This window comes from Pelecanus crispus, chromosome 2 (genome assembly GCF_030463565.1).
Source record: "Pelecanus crispus isolate bPelCri1 chromosome 2, bPelCri1.pri, whole genome shotgun sequence".
NCBI classification, from domain to species: Eukaryota; Metazoa; Chordata; class Aves; order Pelecaniformes; family Pelecanidae; genus Pelecanus; species Pelecanus crispus.
In genome coordinates, this window is record NC_134644.1 from 139899332 (window position 1) to 139921035 (window position 21704).

Sequence of the window (21704 nt, forward strand, 5' to 3'; positions counted from 1 at the left end):
AATGCAGGATTTACCATCAGTAACACAGTGACTACTGTCAGCTGGGATTTGTGAGAAGCCTCTCATCGTGCCTGCCCTTCTGAAGAGATTATTTCTGTTTGTGACTCGAGCTGGGAGTAGTCTCTGGGGAAGGCACGGGGCTGCCCTTGTGCCCACTCACATGAACAGTGCAGGGCTGGAAGCTGGCTCTTTATTTCTTCCCTTTTGATTTCTAAGGTTTGTCCGCTACCTCGTCTCTTTCAGTGAATTAAATCAACCTTGCTTAACATTAGTCAAAATTTCCTTTAAAACCAAATGTACTTGTTATTGGGATGTAGCTCTTGTCAGACTAGGTTCAGGTCTTCAGGATGTTAAAGGTGGGATTCACCTGGTGTATAGAAATTGCATGTGGGACTGGGTTATCAGGTTCACCTGAAGTAGTTACCTTTATTGCAGATCGAGCAGTCCAAGATGAAGAGAACAACATTCTGGACTCTAATCTCACCATGATTTTTAGTTTGCTCATCTCCCTGATGCAGCAGATGATAGCGTCTAATGAATAAGGCATGTACTATCAGCAACTGCATCTTCTAAACTATCTCCAGTGTGAGATACAAAGGAAGGATTTTCTGATGATGGAAGCTAGTGTTTGTTATCAGCTGCTTTTCAGGACCCTACTTCACATAGGAAAAAAACCCTGCAAAATTGTTCATTTTTTTCTAATTTTGCCTAGAAAAAGAAAATAATTGAGAAGCCTTGTCTCTTGAGATTGAAAGAACATATCTGGAGGCAAAAGAAGCGTATATTATTCTAGAGCTTTATTTCTTCTTGCTGTAACTTAAGTGCATTTTGCAATAGAGTGTTTATACCCATAGGGTGCAATTCAGGATATCTGCTAATATTTATCCTTTTTTCCCCCAAGAAAGTGATGCCAATGTCCCTGAAATGCATAGTGGAAGTACTTGTTCAAGGCAAAAAAAAAAAAAAAAAAAATAAAAAAATAGGGAAAATCCTGCCGTGTGACCTTTTTACCGGCGCATCCATCTTTCTGCATCCGTCATGCCCTGGGGGATGCTGCAGACGGTTTTGCAGGCGCTTTCCCTTTAGGAAGGGCCGTCCTCTGCGCAGCGCGGGGGCAGGCTGGCGGGAAGAAGCGGGGTGTCCCCCGCACCCCTCGGAGCATCCCCTTCTTTACATTTCCAAAGAGCAGGCCGAGGCGGGGCGGGCACGGCCGCAGCTACGCGCCCGCGCAGGCCGCCTGCCCCGCCCGGCGCAGAGCATCGCCGTGCCGTGCCGTGTCCCATCCCTGGTGCCGGGCATGGCGCCGCTGGTGCTGTACCACTGGACGCAGTCCTTCTCCTCGCAGAAGGTAGGGGCCGGCGGGGCTGCGGGCTCCGCGATGGCTGCTCCCGGGGTGCGGGTTGGGGCGGTGCCGGCAGCCCCTGCCTGGGTGGCGGGGGGCCTGCACCCGCGGCGGGGCCGGGTGGGGAGCGGGTGCCGGGCCGAGCTGGCTCCGCGGGCCGGGCTGGGCTGTCCGGAGAGCGCTTCCCCTGGGGTAACCCCCGTGATGCCGTTGCAGGTGCGCTTGGCAATAGCCGAAAAAGCCCTGAAGTGCGAAGAGCGCGATGTGAACCTGCCGCTGAGCGAGCACAACGAACCGTGGTTCATGCGCTTGAATTCCTCTGGAGAAGTGCCCGTCCTGATCCATGGGGAAAACATCATTTGTGAGGCAACGCAGATTATCGATTATCTTGAAGCAACGTTCGTAGATGGTAATCCCGTAGGCGTTTCGGTGTGAAATCCTTCCCCGCGTACCCGTAGCGTACAGCAGTGTTGGGGTCAGCTCCGTATCGCTACGTGTTGGTTCGTTCAGGACCGCAAAACGTTTCTGGTCTCACAAGTAAATGGGCTCTCCTAATGTTTGGTGGTACGGGGTGAAAACTCATTCCTTTAAAACGAACTGAAGGCCTTCCAGCACCTTTACAAGCAGCTCTAAGTAAAAACCTGCCCCCGGCCTCCTTACCCCTTCAGGAAGGGTGGAGAAGTCAGTAATGGCAGCACCGCGCTGTGCCAACCCTGCGGCGCGACTGCCGCAAAGAGTAATGCCTTGAACAGAGCGCTGCACAACTGCTGTTGTTGGGCAAGTTCTGCTTCTCCGCAAGAAAAAAAAGAAAGATGCTTAATTCCAGAATAATCTTGGGTGGAAAAAGGAAGTAGAATGAGTAAATTATTTGTGGAGCCAAAATAGAGTGAAGAGGTAAAAAAATAGGAAGAAAAAAATTCAATGATCGTATGCAAGCTTTTGAAAGTCTTTGTGTCTGTGTTGCCAGAAAACAGACTACCTCAATTTTTGACGGAAATGTAGAGTTGTATTTTTTTAGGTGTGAAGGGGCAGCATTTTGTGTTTCAGGGGTTTAGCTCTATGATTTCCAAGGCATGAAGAAAACTTCATTGTTAGGTGAACATAATATGTACTAATGCTGGCATTTTCATCAAATGAGGAGTCATGGCCCAGGTAGGGGGTAACATAAATCGAGGACAGGGTAAAACTCAGTGGTGTGCAGGAATACTTCTAATCATGCTTTGAGTAGGATTCCTGTACCGTAATTTTTACAGCATTGCAGCTGCTGTAGTAATATTTCAGCCATAACAACTTGCTAGAACCTCAGTTGTGCCCTTCTGTGAGAGGGCAAAAGGGTTGTGTGACATGGTCACCCATTCCTAATAGATGCTGAATCTGTTTTTCTGATTCAAAGGCCTCTTAAATACGTATTTATGGGGGCTGCTGCATAGGAATTGGAATTATTCAAACATTTTAAAATGAAGTATGTGTATAGACATTTCTCTGACCTGCGATGACACTGTTGAGTTACGGTGGGGAACAAGTGAAGCTTTCTTAACTGCGGCTGTGTCATCTGTGCCAGTTGGACATAACTGAAGTAACTTTGGAAATACTGCTTTTGATCAGTTACATGGTTGTTCTTTTCTTAACTTTATTTTTAACTTTGTATTGCAGAGGAAGTACCAAGATTAATGCCAGAAGAAGGGAGCATGTATTATCCAAGGGTGCAACACTATAGAGAGCTTTTGGACTCCTTGCCTATGGATGCCTACACGCATGGCTGCATCCTGCACCCCGAGTTAACAGTGGACTCCATGATTCCAGCCTATGCTACCAGCAGAATTCGTAGTATGTACTGGTATAGCTCTGAATGCCTATCAGTTACTAGGGTATTGCATTACATTCATCTTGTGTCTTCTGTGCCCTTAAGCAGAATATATCGAGCACAGATTTCCAATTTCAGTCCTTGATAATTTGCGCATATACTTTTTATTGATTTTGTAGTCTGTTGTGATTTGAAAATGGGAAAGAGGAAGTGTCATTTTTGAGGTGTCTGTGGAATTAATTTTCCTAGTGATTGAAAATGTGCTTCTTGTGCGTAACAGAAAACGGCAGCTGTGACAGCTGTGAGTATTTTATTTTCTGATCTTGCTGTTCATGCTTATAAAGCAATTTCTAGGGAGCAGCTCGATATTACAGCTCACATCAAACCACTGCACTGAAAGAAACCCGTTTTTTTGTGATTGTAAACTCATAATGAGTTTACCTCTTAAAGCAATTGCTTTCCTCTCAAAGTAGTGCAAATGTGTATTAGCCCCAATGAAACAGAGTGTGTTTATCTAATATTATTACAAGAGAATTATCAGGCCCTTTTTGTCTGGGGAATGTACTGGTGTCAGCTTGGTGCTGGGAGTAGGGAGGAAAAAAAAGTGTGAAGAAGTAAGCAGCTTGGGTTCATCAGACCAATGGAAATTGTTAAAGCACAATTTAAACCAAAATCCTGTGTGCAAATAATGCAATAATATAGAATCAGGATAAAGGAAGAACCGGTGGTCTGGTAGAATCAATGGTAAAATGTCCTTTGACTTCCTTGGGATTTGTATTTTACCTGATGGACTTTTATATACATACAAGTTTCCCATGAAAATATATGTTAAGGGCAGAGGAAATAACTGTAGATTGTGCTGCCCAGTCCCCTTTATAACAGCGAACCTCCTGAAATGAACTCCTGTTTCAAATCCAGTAGTTTGCAGAAATAGTTTAAAGAACGATCAGTGATATTCAGAAAAATCCTCAGCAAATAATCTTTCAGTTCTCATAGCTTCCCCCCCGGGTTTGGATGCCAGAACTGGATAGGAGATTCTGTTCGCTTTGGTATCAGATAGGGAGATAAATATTTAATTCTTTTTTCTTGGTTTTTTTCACTGTATGTATGTTCAAGAACTCCAGCGTTACTGTCAGCCACAGAACTGCACTGGGAATCCTTGATCAGCTAGTCATGGATCATGACCTCAGTCTAGCTTTTCAGAACTGCTTGCAAACTTACAGCCCTCTTGCCAAGAAACACAGCCTGTATCTTTTGCTTCAATTTATATTTTACATTGGACTGGGTTGAAACATGGATTAGTTGCTTAGGCCCAGTTTGTCAAACAGTCCAGACCACGGGGTATCAGTGCCAAGTTTTTTCTTGATTTATGTCCTTTCTAGTCTTTGTACCATGGAAAACTTTAATTAATGCTTTTATGTTTCCTTCTAAGTATTATGGAAGAACTAAATAGTTCTAGGAGAAGGATCAAATCTTGAGAACATGGCTGGATGACGATTCTCTGTTTACAATTATGTTCTGAGATCTCTGATTTGTTTTGTCAATGTCAGTGCTTTATATCATGTTGATTTTTTTGTATGATATTTTAGAATGCTCCGTAGAACAAAGTAAAATACTGCAGAGACTTTGAAATGTAATACAAATATACTATTAGCAAATTCTTAGTATCATAAAAGGTGATACTATGTTAATTTGAGAAGTTCTGTTTCCAACAAACTCTGTTATCCTCCTCCTCAAAATTTTTGGCAAGTCAATTCTCTTATTAGCCATGCTATTATGTTGTCAGAAGTGAAGTTGGGCAGTTAGTTTTCCTTATAGTTGCATGAGTTATCCTTTATAAAACAGCAGCACAGAATTAGTTTTATTTCTGTCTGCTGGAAACTTCTTGAAAAGTAATTAGAAGTCAGTGTTGCTGGTCCAATGATCAATGGTTATTTAAAAATAAATTATTTATAAAAAGTATCTGGAGAGTTTTAGAATGGGTAATTTCAACAAAAGTAATTAGCATTCCATTTTTACTCAAGTCACATGAATTATTCTCTTACATCAGTGTACTGTCTGGTTTTTATTTCCCCCTAAATGTGAATGCTGACTGTTTATTGAACAATTGTACTTTACTCATAGGCGTTATTGATAGTTTTTCTGTTTTCACATGGTAATAGTCAGTGCTTTTATTACGATTCACTTTACAATGTTGTCTTGTGTTCTGCTGACCACATGTATTCTTCCCCTCTAGCTTCTATTTGGTATAAATTGTTTTCAGTTTACACACACACGTTTGTATTAGTAGAGCTAAAATTACTACTTGTCTAAATTGCAATGTTTTCTTATCTTTTTATACTTAAAGCATAGCCTGCTTTCTTGATTTGAGGCATTTTTTTGAATAGCTTGTGGATGTTCCTAAACAATTCCTTTGCTTGTTCAAACTTCTCCCAGATGGTTTAGTTTTCAGCTTTGAAAAGCTGATCTTTTTCAGAGTGCTAGATATAATAAACCACCAGCCAGTTATGTATTATGTTTATGCATACCAAATCCAATTAAGTAATTAATGCATATGTAAGATTTTAGTTGTGTGATTACATCCTTCAGTTTCTTCATATGCTGTGTTGAAAGATGACTCTCACAGTCATGTCAGGTTGAAACAAAGAATATATAAAACAGTGAGTTCATTATTCTCTAGCAAGAATTTTTTATCAGTTTAATTTATAAGACTTACTTGGAACTACTGTGAATTATCAAGTACAAGTGAGAGGTGATTCATGCCGTATAATTATTCTTTTGTTCTCAGTTTATTACTAGAAATATTTATTTTTAGAAGATAACTTATTATTCACTATCTTTTGGTATTCTGGGTCTGTACGTATGGCATTTTCAAGTAAAGCCCCATTTTATGGAGAGAAAAGGCTATACACATGTAGTAGAAATCAGCATAATTATCTTAAATTTTTCACATTATTCCTTAAGTCATGTAATGAAAGTTTTTCTAGGACATCCATATACGACCTAATGAGCATTTCCAAAAGGGATCACAGATTTTGGTGTCACATTTTAGCATACTGAAATCACCTTAGTTCCATATTTCAGTGGTATTTAGGCTTTTGCTGTGGAATTATGCATGTGACCTACAGAAAATCTCAATATAGGCCTATCTACATTTTCATAGTGTGAAAAGTATGTTAGGAACCCAGGAACTGAGGTACAAAAACATCAGAGACCTAAGGTATTTATATTAGAATTTCATGGATTAAGCACAGTTTTTGACAGCAAAATGGTTTTATCTAAGTAAGAGAAAAATGTTAACAAGAATTCCTCATCTTGCCTGGCAGATCACCACTTTATAGAGTTCATTGCAAACCTATGAGCAGAAGGTGTGGTGGGGTCAATTTATGCAGCCGTTAAGTTTTCCAAAACATGATGTTTTTGAATCCCAACTTGGTCGTGATGCTTCACTGAAGTACCACCTCCCATTTCTTCAGTGTGATATTTGTACACAAACTATTGATTAGTTCTTGTGGATTGCATTATGGGTACATTTGGATATCTAATGTCATTCCTTTGGTTTTTTGTATCAGGCCAAATAAGTAACACAGAATCAGAGTTGAAGAAACTTGCGGAAGAAAATCCAGACCTTCAAGATGCCTATATAGCAAAACAGAAGCGCCTTAAAGTAAGAAAACTCTTTGTACTCCCCCCTTTATTATGAGCTCGTTAGTGTCAGATTATTTCTGTCATGATGTAAACATTTGTTTCACCTGTCATTACCAGTAATGTCATGCAGTGGTTTAACCCTACAAGGCATGAAGCAGTCTGTCGCCGAGATCAGCTACACACTTCAAGTGTGTGCTGAAGTATTGGGCTGGTCCCACTGACTTCAAAGGTCAGTACACATCAGTGCTGGTGTTGGGCTCTTGAGCACCCTGCAGGGTGAGGCAAACCTTGGTACCTAGCTTTTCTAATGTTGTTCTTCTGTTATCTGAATTGTCACCAGTATCCAAATGCTATCCAGCTGACTATGTGGAGGAAAAAATTGTATTTGATGAATAAGCACTGTAGTATCTAAGTAAAAGTTTCTCTGATGAAAGTGTAAACTCTGTACAATGATTAAAACACTAACCCTCATATATGTTTAGTCTAAGCTACTGGATCATGATAATATAAAATACCTAAAGAAAATACTGGATGAACTGGAAAAAGTTTTGGATCAGGTTGAGACTGAATTGCAGCGGCGAAATGAGGAAACACCAGGTAAGGAATTATTCTCGCTAAATCCTGTTGATGCTTATGTTTGGGGAAACTGACTAAACTTGTTGACAGCACCATTATAGAACTGGTTTTAATGTATCCGATTTGATACTTTTAGAATATACTGATCTAACAACACAGAAGGGATCAATACTGTTTTAAATACTAGTTTAGTTTTCTGCGGCTGTCAGTGAGTTCTCACTGCCTTACAAGAGTGCTTGATCACATTTTCAGCATAGCATAATTAGCTGCACAATTTTGCAGTATTTTATCAACAAAATAGGAAAAACCTTAACTACAGAATGTTATTCTTAATGTTGTAATTGTAGGCCTCAGTTCACTATAATGATCACAACCTTAATGTTTAACACAGGTTTATCACAATCTGGTGTAAACACTGTGCTGATATTTGCGGTATATGTAGAATTAGCAATCTGGATAATCATTAAGCAGCCCTCCTCCCCCACCCTCTTTGAAAGCAGTGGTGTTTACCCGCCGTCCACCCAAATGAATGTTGAATTTTGTTTAAATGGGATTAGTCTTCTGCTTATTCAGAGTCTGGTCCAATTCCCAGTGGTGCTAATAGGAATCCTTCTTCTGACTTCACTGGGAGCTGCGTGAAGCATCAGTCAATATCGACTGCATCTGCTCAAATCAATGACTCTTTGCTTTTGGCTCTATAAATAGCTGTTGTAATAATTATCAGTTACTATCAAGACAGTAGATTTGAATCGGTGATTGGAAATCTAGGTTAAATTTTCTACTGACTCAACAGCAAAAGTCACAGAAAATGTTTTAACTTATAAAGGATGGTAGGATTTTGTTCAGCAAACTGTCACCATTTCCAGCAGACCCTTTGCTTTCTGTGCTAAATAGCCTTTTGAAGGAGTCAACTCATACAATATTGATGAGCTTATGAAAACCACTAGGACCACAGGATTTAGGAAAACATATGGCTGTTACTTGCCTCTCGGAATTTTGTCTGAGGTATTCACATTTTTGAGGTTTGTGAACAATGCTTCTCCAGGTTCTGGTCAACCTCTGAGCTTCTGGTTCTCTTGCTACTGCTCAAATCCCTCATTCACTTACTGCTGCTGCCACTGCAGGCATCTTTCTTTCATAAAGGCTAGCTTCTTTGGTCTTCCTTTCCATCATCTTACTTAATGCACTGGATGAATCCCTAGGTATCCTTTCAGCAACATAGGGTACACTTGTTCTCTGCAGATGCCTTTCTTCCAGACCTGCATAACCAGTTGAAATGGACTGGTAACAGCAGTGTGCCAAACTGTTGCTTTCCTCTGGTGGCAAATGAGTTGAAAGGGACATTGCAAAATTTCTGTGTTTCCACAGAGGTGCTGCTGGATGTTCATGGCAGCAGTTTTGTGTGCCTGTTGTGTGGGAAGACTGCAAAAGGTTGCAAATGAGGAGGGAATGGCATAGTCCTGTTTGAGATCTAGGCTAGAGCAGAGTACTCACGCTAGCAGCTATGCTAACTACCACATTTCATATCCTGGGTTTCAAAAGCTCTTGGTGTAGTCAGTACAGGTCAGTCCTTTCAGGTGGTGGTGGTTCAGATCACTGAAGTTAGAGGTGTGATGCTGCCTGGCAGTGCCTGCTCTGAGCCATCCCAGGCTCTGAGCCAACCAAGATTCACCCCTTTCCTTTGGAGAGGGAGCCTGGGGTCTCCATCTGTGCTCCTGACTAATGGTGGGCAGTGTGAATATCCATCGCTTCTCAAACTTCTCAGTGTAAAACCCCCATGGTTTGGGTTCTAGGAGGCACAAAGGAAGGACAGGTGGACAAACTGTGTCTTCTCACTGAGCTGGTGTGTTTGGTGCAAGTCAGTCATCTGATCCATTTCTTTTTGACTTGAAAGTCTCCAGCAAATTAACGGTTCTTGAGTGAATGCCATAGAGCTGAGTGACACAGACAAGATGATAAATTCTTCAGGCAAGTGGTAGCTTTTCAGTGAAAGCTAAACAGCCTTCCTCCTTTCCACTCCTGTTTAATTTAATCCAGATTTGAGAAATGTAGTTGAGAAAGATAAGTGTTTACTGTGGGTTATAATTTATGAACCTGGAATGTGGCTCTTTTTTCCTTAACAAATGTAGGCCAGGCTGCTGAGCCTAAGACTTGACAATATTGTGTGAAGAATGGACAGGGATTAGTAAAATGTTCATTGATTAAAGTCATATCTTAGCTGAAGTGGTGGCAGTGTTTATTAGACAGCATTTTGAAATAGTGCTAAACTAAATGTTAGCCCATGGAGGCTTCTATGTGTGCTTGTATTCCATTAGCTCCTAATTCTTTATGTTTTATCTCTGCTTAGAAGATGAAAATCAGCCTTGGCTCTGTGGTGATTTCTTCAGTCTGGCAGATGTATCACTTGCTGTAACATTACATCGCCTGAAGTTTCTGGGATTAGCAAGAAGAAACTGGGGAAACGGAAAGCGGCCCAACTTGGAAGCCTATTATGAGCGTGTCGTGAAGAGAAAAGCATTTTACAAAGTTTTAGGACACGTCAACAATATATTAATCTCAGCCGTTCTGCCAACGGCGTTTCGTGTGGCCAAGAAAAGGGCACCCAGGGTTCTTGGCACCACCCTGCTGGTCAGCATGCTGGCGGGAATGGGTTATCTTGCTTTCATGTGTCTTCGGAAGAGGTTTGCCAACACGATGTTATCAATTAGAACCATGCAGAATTATTTTTAGACCCATCTGTCCCTGGTGGTGAGTGGAGGGCATCTCTACCCCCGCAAGGAAAATATCCCCAATAAAACAGAAACATAGAAGAAAGGTTATATCTGTGAATTAGAACATTGTCACACAGTAATTGTCTCCTGCTGTTGTATAATTGGATTGGCAATATCAAGACATTTGTAGAAAATATATGTTGGGGGGACAACAAAGGAAATAAGAGACTTTCCTTTCAGACGAGGACCTGCAAGCGCTGTGACAGTGCTTTATTAAAGTGGTTATTGTCTCCTTTACCCAGTAGCTGACCTAATTATAATGCTTTTATTTAATAGATATGCAGCAATGTGACAGCTTTTCACTGTGGGTGAAATGCATTACTGTGCAAAAACCAGCATTGTTGAAATACTGAAAGGTAGTATTTTAAATGCTCGGAGTAGGGTTTAAGTGGAACATAGGCCCTGTGCCTGTTGTGTACAGGAGAGAGTGTCTCTGTACTGATTAATGTCTATTGATTTGCAGTTGGACCTTTAGGAATGTGTTAAAAAGTAGTCTTGTGGAATGAATTCTGTCACTGTATGTTCATACAGCAGTACAGAAACACATATGAACATCAGTGATTTGCGGGCCACACGAGCGAAATTCTCCAGAGGCAGCAGCGGTCAACAGATGCTAGACTTCTGCTGAAATACAAATGGGAGTGAAAAACCTGACACTTGTCTTTTGAAAGCCTTTTGGGTAGCCTTTGGCCCAGCCAGGTACTCAGCTCAGCTGCAAGCCCTGGCTGAGTCAAACCAAACTATCTCGGTGCACATTTCCTGCTTTCATTGGGATGGCTTCATGCAGTTGTCTCCATATTAGTGTCCCATGTACCCTTTCTTGTTTCCACTCTGAGCACTGGCTATTCTTTGCACACTACTTGGCTATGTTAGCAATTGCATGTGCCTCTATGAAATGTTTGCTCACAATGTGTCACAGCCAACTAGAAAAGGTGTGCACAGCAATGCATTTTGTAAAAGTAATTTAAAGTAGTTCGCTATCTTTCAATCTGCTTAGGTAGCCTAGATTGAAGGTGAAACTGTAATTTAGCGATCTGTTTACTTATGGAGAGGTGTCATATTGGTGGTAAGTGAAAAATACAGGTCAGTTTGGGGATGGATGATTTGTACTGTGGATTTTTTGCAAAGCTGCACTCTTGCAGCATGTAGGAAAGGTGTAGAAAAACACTTCGATTACTTCCCACTACTCAGCAGATGCTGAGGGTTTTATTAAGTTTGAACTGAGCTCCTGTTTCAATGAGAAATGCACATTTACCTGAAAGTAGACTTTGAGTCATTGTGCAGCAAGAAGGCAATTGCGAAGGGCAGAAAATTCTCATGACAGTTTAGTAAGATTTTTGTATTCGTGATGAATGTCTGAAAGCCTCAGAGTTTTGTTTACAAGTTGTAGATAACTGCAACAAGCAAAACGTAGCTTTAAATGTTTGCCTATCAACAACCAGCGCTAACAGGCCTAAGTACGTTTTAGATCCAGTGCTGGTGGCTGTGGTCTCTCTGCACAATTGCTTTTGAGCATCGAGAACATCCTCTCTCAAGTTTGCTGGAGAGAACTGAGGCAGTTTCTGTCTGGGCAGTCTCACCATCTAGCAGATATCAAAATGGATAACATTGTTGAATATTCCTGTTTATAATTTAATATTGTGCTAGTTGTCTAGCAAAAGAAGAACTAAATCTCATTGCTCCTTTTCAGTAATAAGAAACATCTTACCTAGGAAACAATGCTTTTTTTTTTTATTTGTCAAAAAGACAGTTTTATAATTCTATTTCATGACCCAGTTGTTCTCGAGAACTTGTTGAATTAAATGTACTCTGTTTAGAAAAGATTTATCATCTCTAGAGTAAGTTTAATCCAACAATACTATTAATGTGCTGGCAGCTTTAACTGAGTTTGTTTGTATATTGCAGTTCATCTGCATTTACTTGTAACCAACAAATTCCACTAAGTTAATAAACACAGAGTAACTTAATGCTTCCCTGGCATGTATTTCTGTCAGGCCATCTGTAAAATGTAATCTGATCAAGTCAAGGTAAAATTCAATATATATGACTTAGCTTTCTTTAGGATTAATTTATATTTTACTTTTTCCTTCCTCTTTTTTTTTTTTTTTAAATGTGTTAGTTCTAGATAAGAACGCTTATATTCCCAGAGGTGTGCCAGTTTAGTTCACACTAGCAGCCCTGCGGGCTGTGATACAGGCTAATTATTGATGAAGCAGTTTTACTTCCCCCCAAACCTCAGTGATCTCTGCGCTTCAGCTAGCACTCGTTGCCTGCCAGGAGCTGCAGGTCCTGTTGGGAAGGACTGAAATGACCACCAGATGTCAGTGGTCCTCCAGGGCTACACTTTGGCATGCCTCTGAGATGTGCAGAACACTAGTTTTCACAAACAAAATGTTTGTGATCTTGGCATAAGATGGATGTGAGCATCCTTATTGGACTAGCAGTCTAGCAAGAGCTCTTGAAACAACTGCTTTGGTCTGCTACAGGCTGGTTCTCTGGTGCCTATCATTTATGCTTGTGTGTAGTTTCTACACTGGATAAATAAGAGGGCAAAATTGAAATAATATTTCATATTAAAATGAATGTCACTGAACAACAATTAAACTTGTCATCTTCAGGAATGAACGTGGATAAAATTTTTACTGTGGAAAAGTTTGAATCCCTTTGAAACTCCCCTTGGAGTTTAATTCATGTCTGTTAGTTCAACTATTTGATAGCCTACTTAATTTTCACTGCCCCGAAGTACTCTGTGCAACACTGATTTCTGTACAGGTGGCAGCAAAAGGCTTATCCATGATTGAATTCCTCAAAATAGGATGACATTTAGAAGCACATATGCTGTATATGGCTCTTCGTGCAGGATAGCTTTTGTGTGGTGCTTGTAAAGTTTCTTTTCAGCCTGGCTTATTTTCTTTGCTGCGGTACCTCTGTATACTATTTAATTGGATACACAAGCAATCTTCTGGTTTTCATTTACTGTTTGCTCTCATATCACACATCAGATACATTCCATATTGTATCTTTGTATGTGGAACCTGCACAATAAACATCCATTCTAAGATTACTTTCTAGACTGGTTTATGTCTTCTGTATCAGTAAAACAAAGCACTTCTGAGGATCACACAGCATTGCTGTAAGGAGTTTGGTGCTATTCAAGGAAAGACACCTCTGATATTTCAGTTTAAAAGGTGCTCAGCAGATTGCCTTGCATGTATCTGGAAACAACAGTTACAAGGATAGTTTTCTTTGGTTGTCTGTCTGAGCTGTATATGCATGAGGCTCAACAGAAACCATTTAATAATGTAAAAAGCCCATTTAAAGAGGAAGGGCAAGCAGTTTTCCTGTTTTCAATTAATCTGTACCCACTTCCCTTCTGAGTGTGACCCTGGTTCTTGGCTTGCATTGTTGAGCTGCAGAAGCTGGGGCTCCTTTCTGTAAAGTGCATGATAAAGATGTAAGCTGTGTCCACACTGACATTGTCCTTAATGTTACCAAACAGTGTGCCCTGACAAGTGTTAATCTGGCCATAAGCTTTTTTTTTTATCTTGCAGGGTAGCAGTCTGCATTGGGCCTCCTTCCTTGTTAAGCAGAGGAATAGACAACAGTATTTGAGGCTTGCATGCATTTTCTCTCAGTATTTCAAAAGTCAGCAGAGCTGCTAGGATCAGGTAGACAGCTGGTAGGGCTTGAGTTTCAGGAGGTTATGATATCTGTGGTCTATGGACCAAGTTTGAGGTAGCCTTGATGTTAGAATTAGTCAGAAGTATACACAGAGCCCTTGCTGTGAAAAGCTTATGTCTAAACAGACAAGAGGAGCAAGAGTGAATGGGAAGGTAAGTACAGCAAGTATAAATACCTTGTCCAAATTCACATAGCCATATGTCCACTTTGTATATCACATTTTTAAAGGTATGTTTTACTTAAGTCTTAATTTTATGACCGCAAGGAGCTACTAAGGTTTGGAGAGCAGATTGGCATGTCCTAATTTGTGAGGATTAGAGATAGCAGTAGAGACAAGGTAGGTGAAAAGTAGTGGATCTAGCTAACAGGAGCACACTGTGCTCTGCAATAAGGCATATGACAGATTGTTATTTATTGAGGCCTCTTTATAAAGTTTATCTCTCTGTTTAGCTGATGTTAGACAAAGAGGTGTAAAGTTGTGCTTAGGCAATTTATAAGATGTGCTAAGGAAGTCAAAAGCCTGTAGAAAAATCCCAAACAAAATATGTTCTTTTTTTCCCTCCTTTAAAAAGAAATTTTTAGTTTTGGTGCGGTACCAAGTCACAAAGTCAGGCACTCAAAACTCAGGAAGTTCCAGAAGCCAGAGTTCTTACAATACTGTTAACTCACTCATACAGTACTTCAGTGGCATTTTTATTTCTCTTTTTCTTTCTAAGTTACAATCATGGCACTTTATTTAATGTGAAGTTAAAAATACTGCACCATAAAATAGTTAAGCTGTGGATAAGCTTAGTGTTGTGGGAAGAATCTGTTGGAATTTGCAGAGCTGAAGTCCTAGCTATATCCATCTTAGCTTTACATCAGCATTAATTTTTACTAGAGTTTAAAATACTAATAAATAATTGTATAAAAGTGTATTGTGTAAACTAATACATAATAGCATAAATCAATATTAATCTACTTCATGCATTAATATATATTGTCTTTATATATATTCTATATAATATGCCTATTTATCCCTTCCATATTTCTTCTGCTAAAAAATGGCTAATTGACAATCATGTGTATTACTGTATTATTTATTTTTATAAAATCCAGCTCTAAAGCTAAAATGATGAAAATTTGGTTGATTTATTTAAAATTAACACAATGAGAATCATCCTTTATGGCTCAAACTCAGTGCTTTATTACATGCAGTTTTTGAGATCCTGAAGACATTGTCTAAATCCTACTGTGAAGGCAGGTATAGTCCCCACCAGCAGCCTGCAAGTGAGTAAAGGACAGAGGTTCTTTGCATGCTTGGCTATGACTAAAGAACCAAAGAGAAACAGCTTTTCTAAAGGAAATTGCTTCTCAGGCAGAACTAGGGAGCACGCGGAGAGGGAATGAGTCAGACTGCTTCTGTCACCAGCGTATTTTTGTGTGGGGATGTGTTGCCCTTCACTGTTTCTACATGAAACATCATCTGCTGCTCTCTGTCCTTATTACTTTGCTAGCACTATAGTAGTATTTGATAACATTGATAACATCATGAATGTAGGGACTTGAGAATATACATTAATGTATTTGGTGCTTCTTGTTAGCTGATCATCCAGATCAGCAGCTGAATGCTACTGTATTTAGACTGGACAAAAAGCTTTAGCTGTTGAGAAACAATTGCCATCCTGAAAGTTGCTCATTTAGGGCTTGTTTCAGAAAGGTTACCTAACTTCAAGTGTTGAAGCAAGTGGTGCCTGTGTTTCCCTACGCAGCAGAAAATAGAGCATTCATGGGGCCAGACCAGGTGTGAGGAGACCACTGGTTCTGCCACCTGTTGGCCGAGGCATTCACCTTACAGAAGGTGAAGTCCTTCTCCCCCTTTTTGTATTGAAGTTGATAAAACTCAGAAGTAGAGAGAAAAACTTGCCCCTCATAGATACGTGCCCTACGCAGTAGGTTGCAGAGTCAGGCTCCCTCTTTATGAGCTCAAAGCATGTCCATCTTTGCAGAATTCAGAGGTATTTCCTTTGACAAAAGGTGGCCTGAACACGTGGAGGGCCAAGACTGCCAGACACTCAGCAACTGTATAGAGAGCAGGGCCTGCCACACAGCCTCCTCAGCCAGCTATGTTTAAAAGCCAGCAGTTAGCAACTGCTGACCTCTTGGAAAGAATATACTTAGGTGCATATACTTAGGTTTGGTGAAGGAGAGGGAGTTCCAGGCTGTAGAGCCCAAATCAACCAGAGAAGAAAGCGTCCAGAGAAGCTCCATCATCGTTTCTGCTGTTCCAGCTCTGCGTGGATCTTCCGCAGGTGGAGAGAAGCTTTTGGACTGCCAGTTCACAGGACGTATTTATTCTATATCACTTCAACTGTTTAACTGAAATCAGTGGAGGGAAACGCTATGAAGGAGTATCTGTCTTTGCTGAATGCATGGTGAAGCCAGCTTCCTAATACAGATATTTAAGTTGAACGCTGTTCAGAATGGTACTGTGAAAGTATATGCTTTGAGCTGTGTAACTCTCCCCAGACACCTTGTCACAAGCCTAGGCACAAAACTAGAGGTCTGGATTGCACCCCAGAGCCAGAGGCAGTAAAAGTAGAAGGGCGTACTGCTTAGATTTTCAGATCTTTTAATAGAAATAGCTCCCAAGACAAAGAGCTCACAGGAAGTCTGTACCAGATGAGGCCAGATGCTCTTTGTCCAAGTCTAGTGCCTTAAGCAGTTGTGCACCCTTCCATTGTACTGAATTTTAGAGAGCTCTAAAATGCAGAGGCAGAAGCCACTGAAAGTTACAGAGGAAACAAAATTGGCCGATGTTGCAGTAATGGAGGTATCAAGATTTCAGTTTCTAACAAAAGAGCCAGATTCAGATCTGGTATGAGTCATTGTTACAAAGAATTTAGTGGTGCATCTACATTGGATATGAATTTGATTTTGAAGTCATTATGCCATGAATCACATTTTAAGACTTTGCCTTGAAAAGTTTTGTTTTAATCAACCTATTTGTTACAGAGACAACGAAAGCTGTGCAATACCTTTCTGAAACAAAGGATATATGCAGAGCTTAAGCTTTTAAAAGCTGTTTAAGCTTTTAATATGGGCAGCACATACTGAATAAAAAATTTTGGAATATGGAATAAAGAATTCTTTTAAAACAAGTCCAAGAATGTATGTTCAGGACTGATTCCAGAACAGCATCATAAATTTTTTATTCTTTGGATTTGAAAGAGAACCAAAAAGCTATAGCTGACTTCATTTTTCTGTTGTTAACAGAATACTGTGACCACGATACAAGGAAGCTCCAGCAAATAAAAAGATAACAGATTTCTCTTTTATGTGTATATATATATTTTTAAAAAAATAAAAATAACAGTGCTTAGTTAATTTTCTTAGGAATATCATACTGGATAAGAGTTCTGCACAATCTTGTGTATTATAAGAAATTCTCAGGATCCTTTTGTGCAAAGGAGAAGATGCAAATACTCCCAAAATGGCTGGCAGAACAGCAACACCAGCAACATCAGCTGAGACTGCGGTTCCACTTCTGTAGCAGCACACAGAGGTAGAAGTCCAGCGGCAAACAAAAGAAGTTCATTGCAGTCCTCCAGCCTTGTGTGACATGTGGAAGGAGAAGCAAACCAAGCTTCGAACCCAACACGAGAAGTGGCAATGCTTATACTCAGAAATCCCTCAAGCTGGTTGCACAGCTAAATGCCTTACTTGTCCCTAACATCTCTATCTAATTTGGAATGAGAGGATACTTGGGTGTTCACACAGGCTGTATTGCCAGTGGCTGTATCAGTTGTCAGTCCAGGGATAATGCTTTGGAGAAGGCCTACATATGGAGATCTGGAATCAGGGCAAAGTTTATATCTTGTGCTTGTATTTGTGGAGAGAATGGCTTGAAGATGTATTTATGAAGAAAAGCGCATTCCTATCTTGCTCTTACAGACAGAAGGAAAAAAAAGGACGCTCGCGATTTTAGAGCCAATGTTGTAAGTTTATGTTAGAAATTCTCATGGCAGCCCAAAGGCGGAGCAGGGGCAATAGACACAAGATGCCAGTCAGATCAACCATGGTTTCCTTCATGTACCTCTAAGTAAACAGGGAGGTATTATTTAAAGTCTGAAGATCTCTCTTCTCCTCAGACTAACTGCCTTGAAGAAAGACTGGAAACCTTTCCTTGGTCTTCCAAACTGTAAAAGGTCTTCTAGTTCTTACAGAAGACTATGTTGCATAAAAGAGCACCAAGAGAGCTTTCTCTGGAGGAAGGGCTGTAAAAGAGAGGCAGAACTCTTACTTTAGCAAGAATTAGTTCTGAAATACAGGCTTTAGCGTAACACTTCCCACTGACATACTTCAGCATCATTATTTTATGGGAGAGAAAAGGAATGGGGAAGATAGTAATGGAGATTCAGAAAGAGGACTTGAAATGGTAAGTTACATTAGCAGGCTGATAACCCTAAGGTTTATGCTTTGTTTGTTTTGTGTTTGTGGGGTTTTTTTTTCCCTAATAAAGAATAAATCCACACCTGATAAGAATGCTACACTGCAATGTGTGTAATACTGTTGTGAGGGAGATGCAATCACAGGATGTAGTCTGTTGATGAATGAGTAGAGACTTTGTTACTGCATGTGAGAGCTTATCGGGGCACCTCTTTGTTGGGGTTCAACATGCAAGGAAACAAGCATTATTATTACATGGTTCATTGACTTATTCAATAATGATTCTGTTTAATGAGATACTCTGTATTTCAGCCACAGTTTAAAACACTAATTCAAGATAGCAGTAAGTAATTTCCCTGCTTACTGCCATTAATGATTTATTAGGTATTAACAAATTTTATGTTTTTGCATGTATTATAATTAATCTCACCACAGGACCTTGCCTCAAAAGTGGTTTTGTTCTGCTACACTGCAGTCCTTCATCTTCTGTTTGTTTGTACAGGACCGGTTCTAATCTGGGCTGTTTGCCCTATAACCTGCAGTTCCCCAGGCTCCTGCTGGCTGTGGGCACTTTGTGTAATGTTGCATCTCGTTGACATTCAACCACAGAATTGGATTTTGGAGCAGGAGGCTGACATTGTCTAATGTTACTATGTCACGATTATACGTTGTACTTCTATAGTGCTGTGTATTTGGCAGCCTGAAGGTGCTTAACAGAAGTAAGTGAGATATATTCACTAACACAGTAATACTATAACATTACAATAGCATTGCGTTAATAACCAGTGTCACAAATGAGAAAAACATACCCACAATGATTTCTTATTTTAACAATTTCACCAGAGCTGGTGGATTCCCAGCTGTGGGAATAAAGAAACTGGGAGGGAGCTGGTGTCCTTTTAAGAAAAGAATAAGGGGCAAAACCTTAGGCAGTCTTATATTTTTTCATGAAATAATTATCTATTTTAATGTTGCCTATTATATCAGTGCTGCCACAAATTGTATTTACAGTGCTTTGTGCGAGGACGTTTGGAGTTGCACATACTGACTCTGCCTGCCAAAACAGTTTAATTTAAAGGAATTGCTTGCTGAGCTTAAGAAAGCAAGGAATTTATCAAGCGTTATATGCTCTGAAGCATGGTTCTTGGTAATAATAGCTGCTTGGCATTAGCTGTAATTGATATGACAGATACTTTTGGTATTTCCTAGCTTTCCACGAGGAAAATACACGCATATTTCTAACTTTACCTATCTTCAACACTTTGTGTTCCAATTCCATCACTTACAAATATAACTGAAAGTTTCTTGCAGTAATCTGCAAAGGAGAATGCCAATTCTCCAGACCTTAAATGACGGAGATACATTTAATACCGTGAATACTTCATCTGTAACACAATGGTCTTTTCGTGACTGCCTGTGAGAATATATCAGTCTAATTCTCAAAGATGCTGAGAACTTATAGCTCCCACCTAACTCAGTAAGACTGTGGGCAGTTAGGAACTCTGAATCAGGCCCACAATTGATGTGCATATTCTTACATATAATGTGGTTCATGTGAGAGAAACATACACGTGTAAGGTTGAGGAACAGGTCATTTTCGCGTATAAAATTCCTGAAACCAATTGCATATAATGGTCATATCTGAGAGAGGGTGGTGTGATGGTGATCAATCTGATGGATTGGCAATTTATCCAAAAGCAGAAGTTTCACTTTAAAAAACTTGTGGAAACTTTTCTTTCTGTTATGGTTGCACTAACATTTTCTGTGTTTTATCTTTTGAGACTCATATTCAGACAATCTAAAAATTAGATTGAACCTTTGCCAGCTAATTCACTGGGTACCAATTGTAAATCTCTTATTCACTGAATTTACTCATGGAAGTGGCTGGATTAGGTTCAATGAGACTTCTGAAGAAATATTTTAAAATACTTAGTAATAGTTTTTCAGCCAGGCTGCCACTGTTCCAGAACGTCACCAGGTGGAAAGCTCAACAGAAGTGCAAAGGCTTATTTCTGCAGTATGTACATTAAGACTTTTCACTTCTGTGCTTGCAAAGGAATATTGAACACAGGATAGATTTAAAAAAAAAAAAAAAGACCTAGTTAGCTGTTTGGGAACACGAATTGTCTCATTCCTCAAGCTGGAGAAAAGGCCAGTAAGTACCTATATGTATTGTTTTAGCAACTGTCTTATTCTTCCCTGTGCTACATGGGAGACAGCTAGATTTCAGATGAGTGCAAATGGTGGAATTTTCCTTTCTAGCCCAGCCATGCCAAATGTTTATGGGGTTTACATGCCTACACTTGAATTTTTGCTGATGAAGTGTATCCACTGTGCTTCATCGAAAGGAGCTCAGTACAAGTACATGGTTTATGGTCAGCAGTGTTTGGGTAAGACATTTGCATAATTTTCTCAAGTGGCAATGACTCCACTCTGTCTGCTCAAGTAGCTTTAAGAAAACACTAGATAGTTTTCCAAATGGTAGTACCTCTGTTTGAATGTGAACCTTGATGGCCGTGTTTAAAACAGAGTGTTTTTATATGTGACAAATTATTTTTCCTTTAGTCTCTGGAGTCTGACTGATACGGTGTGTGTAAAGAGGATGAGGAGGTATGATTTCTGAAAATCCCTTCTCCAGGCCTGTGACAGAAGCAGCCCAGCAGAGAATGATGAATGATAGTCTCTGCCTCATATTTCAGCTAACACTACGTTCTGATAACCTTTGACATAACTCACAAGAGCAAGAGACCTTTTATTCTCTGAATTTGGCCTATATTCCTAAATTACTAATTAATACTGGTAGTAATTTGGCCTTATTTGGATGCTTCCTTGTATTTTAAGGATACTAGAGAGCTTTTAATCTGCCTAGAGAGATCTTGATACATTTTTTTCTTCTTCCTCATTGCAATAGTTGATACCCTTAGCATAGACTGTTTAAGAAATTGTCAGCTCTTTTGAACTCCTCTTCTGCAGGAATGCATGCTCACCATTTAATGGTTAGTTATAACCAAGTGTAGGAGAGCACCCTATTAGTTGCTTCACTTTCTGGAATAAAGAATACTTCCTAAGAACTTGCCTAAATTTGTTCTGCTATGCTACTTCAAGGGGTACCTGAGAAGTCTTCTTTCAGCTTTGCGCTACAGCTGATTTGCAAAAAGCCTAGTCTTTTTGATCCTCTGGATTTGGAGATCTATAAAGAGATCCTTGGTTTCAGAGCACTGTTTCCCTGCTTACCATTACTACAAGAATTACACCAAGCCTGTTTCCCTTCCTCACCTAAGACAAAGTGCAAGTAGACACAGTTAACAGCCAGTTTATCACTAACACTAAGGCACCATTTTATCAGGTACTCTCTGCTGATTTTCCAGTTCTTTAACTTACATTTCATGTCTGCCCCGAAACTTCTGTTTCCCCCTCCTTTTCACAAGTCTTTGAACCAGTGTGTTTAAACTGT

The 21704-nt window shown here is 40.0% G+C and overlaps 1 protein-coding gene across 2 annotated transcripts; it reads left to right on the plus strand.

Annotated features, from left to right (window-relative positions):
• Positions 1-1297: 1297 nt before the first annotated feature.
• On the plus strand, positions 1298-10100 carry GDAP1 (ganglioside induced differentiation associated protein 1). Of its 2 annotated transcripts, XM_075705674.1 has the most exons (6): positions 1298-1348; positions 1559-1751; positions 2996-3169; positions 6719-6813; positions 7277-7391; positions 9718-10100. In XM_075705674.1, the coding sequence occupies exons 1-6, from the start codon at positions 1298-1300 to the stop codon at positions 10098-10100; spliced, it is 1011 nt and encodes a 336-aa protein (XP_075561789.1). The 2 variants fall into 2 exon arrangements, with proteins under 2 accessions (XP_075561789.1, XP_075561790.1); XM_075705675.1 differs by lacking the exon at positions 2996-3169 and having other exon boundaries at positions 1313-1348.
• Positions 10101-21704: the final 11604 nt, after the last annotated feature.

Bases quoted from the DNA above. Each gene is read 5' to 3' on its own strand.
- GDAP1 (XM_075705674.1), top strand. From the start codon at position 1,298: ATGGCGCCGCTGGTGCTGTACCACTGGACGCAGTCCTTCTCCTCGCAG. The intron at 1,752-2,995 runs GTAATCCCGTAG...TTTGTATTGCAG, and splicing joins TGAAGCAACGTTCGTAGATG to AGGAAGTACCAAGATTAATG. The intron at 7,392-9,717 runs GTAAGGAATTAT...ATCTCTGCTTAG, and splicing joins GCGAAATGAGGAAACACCAG to AAGATGAAAATCAGCCTTGG.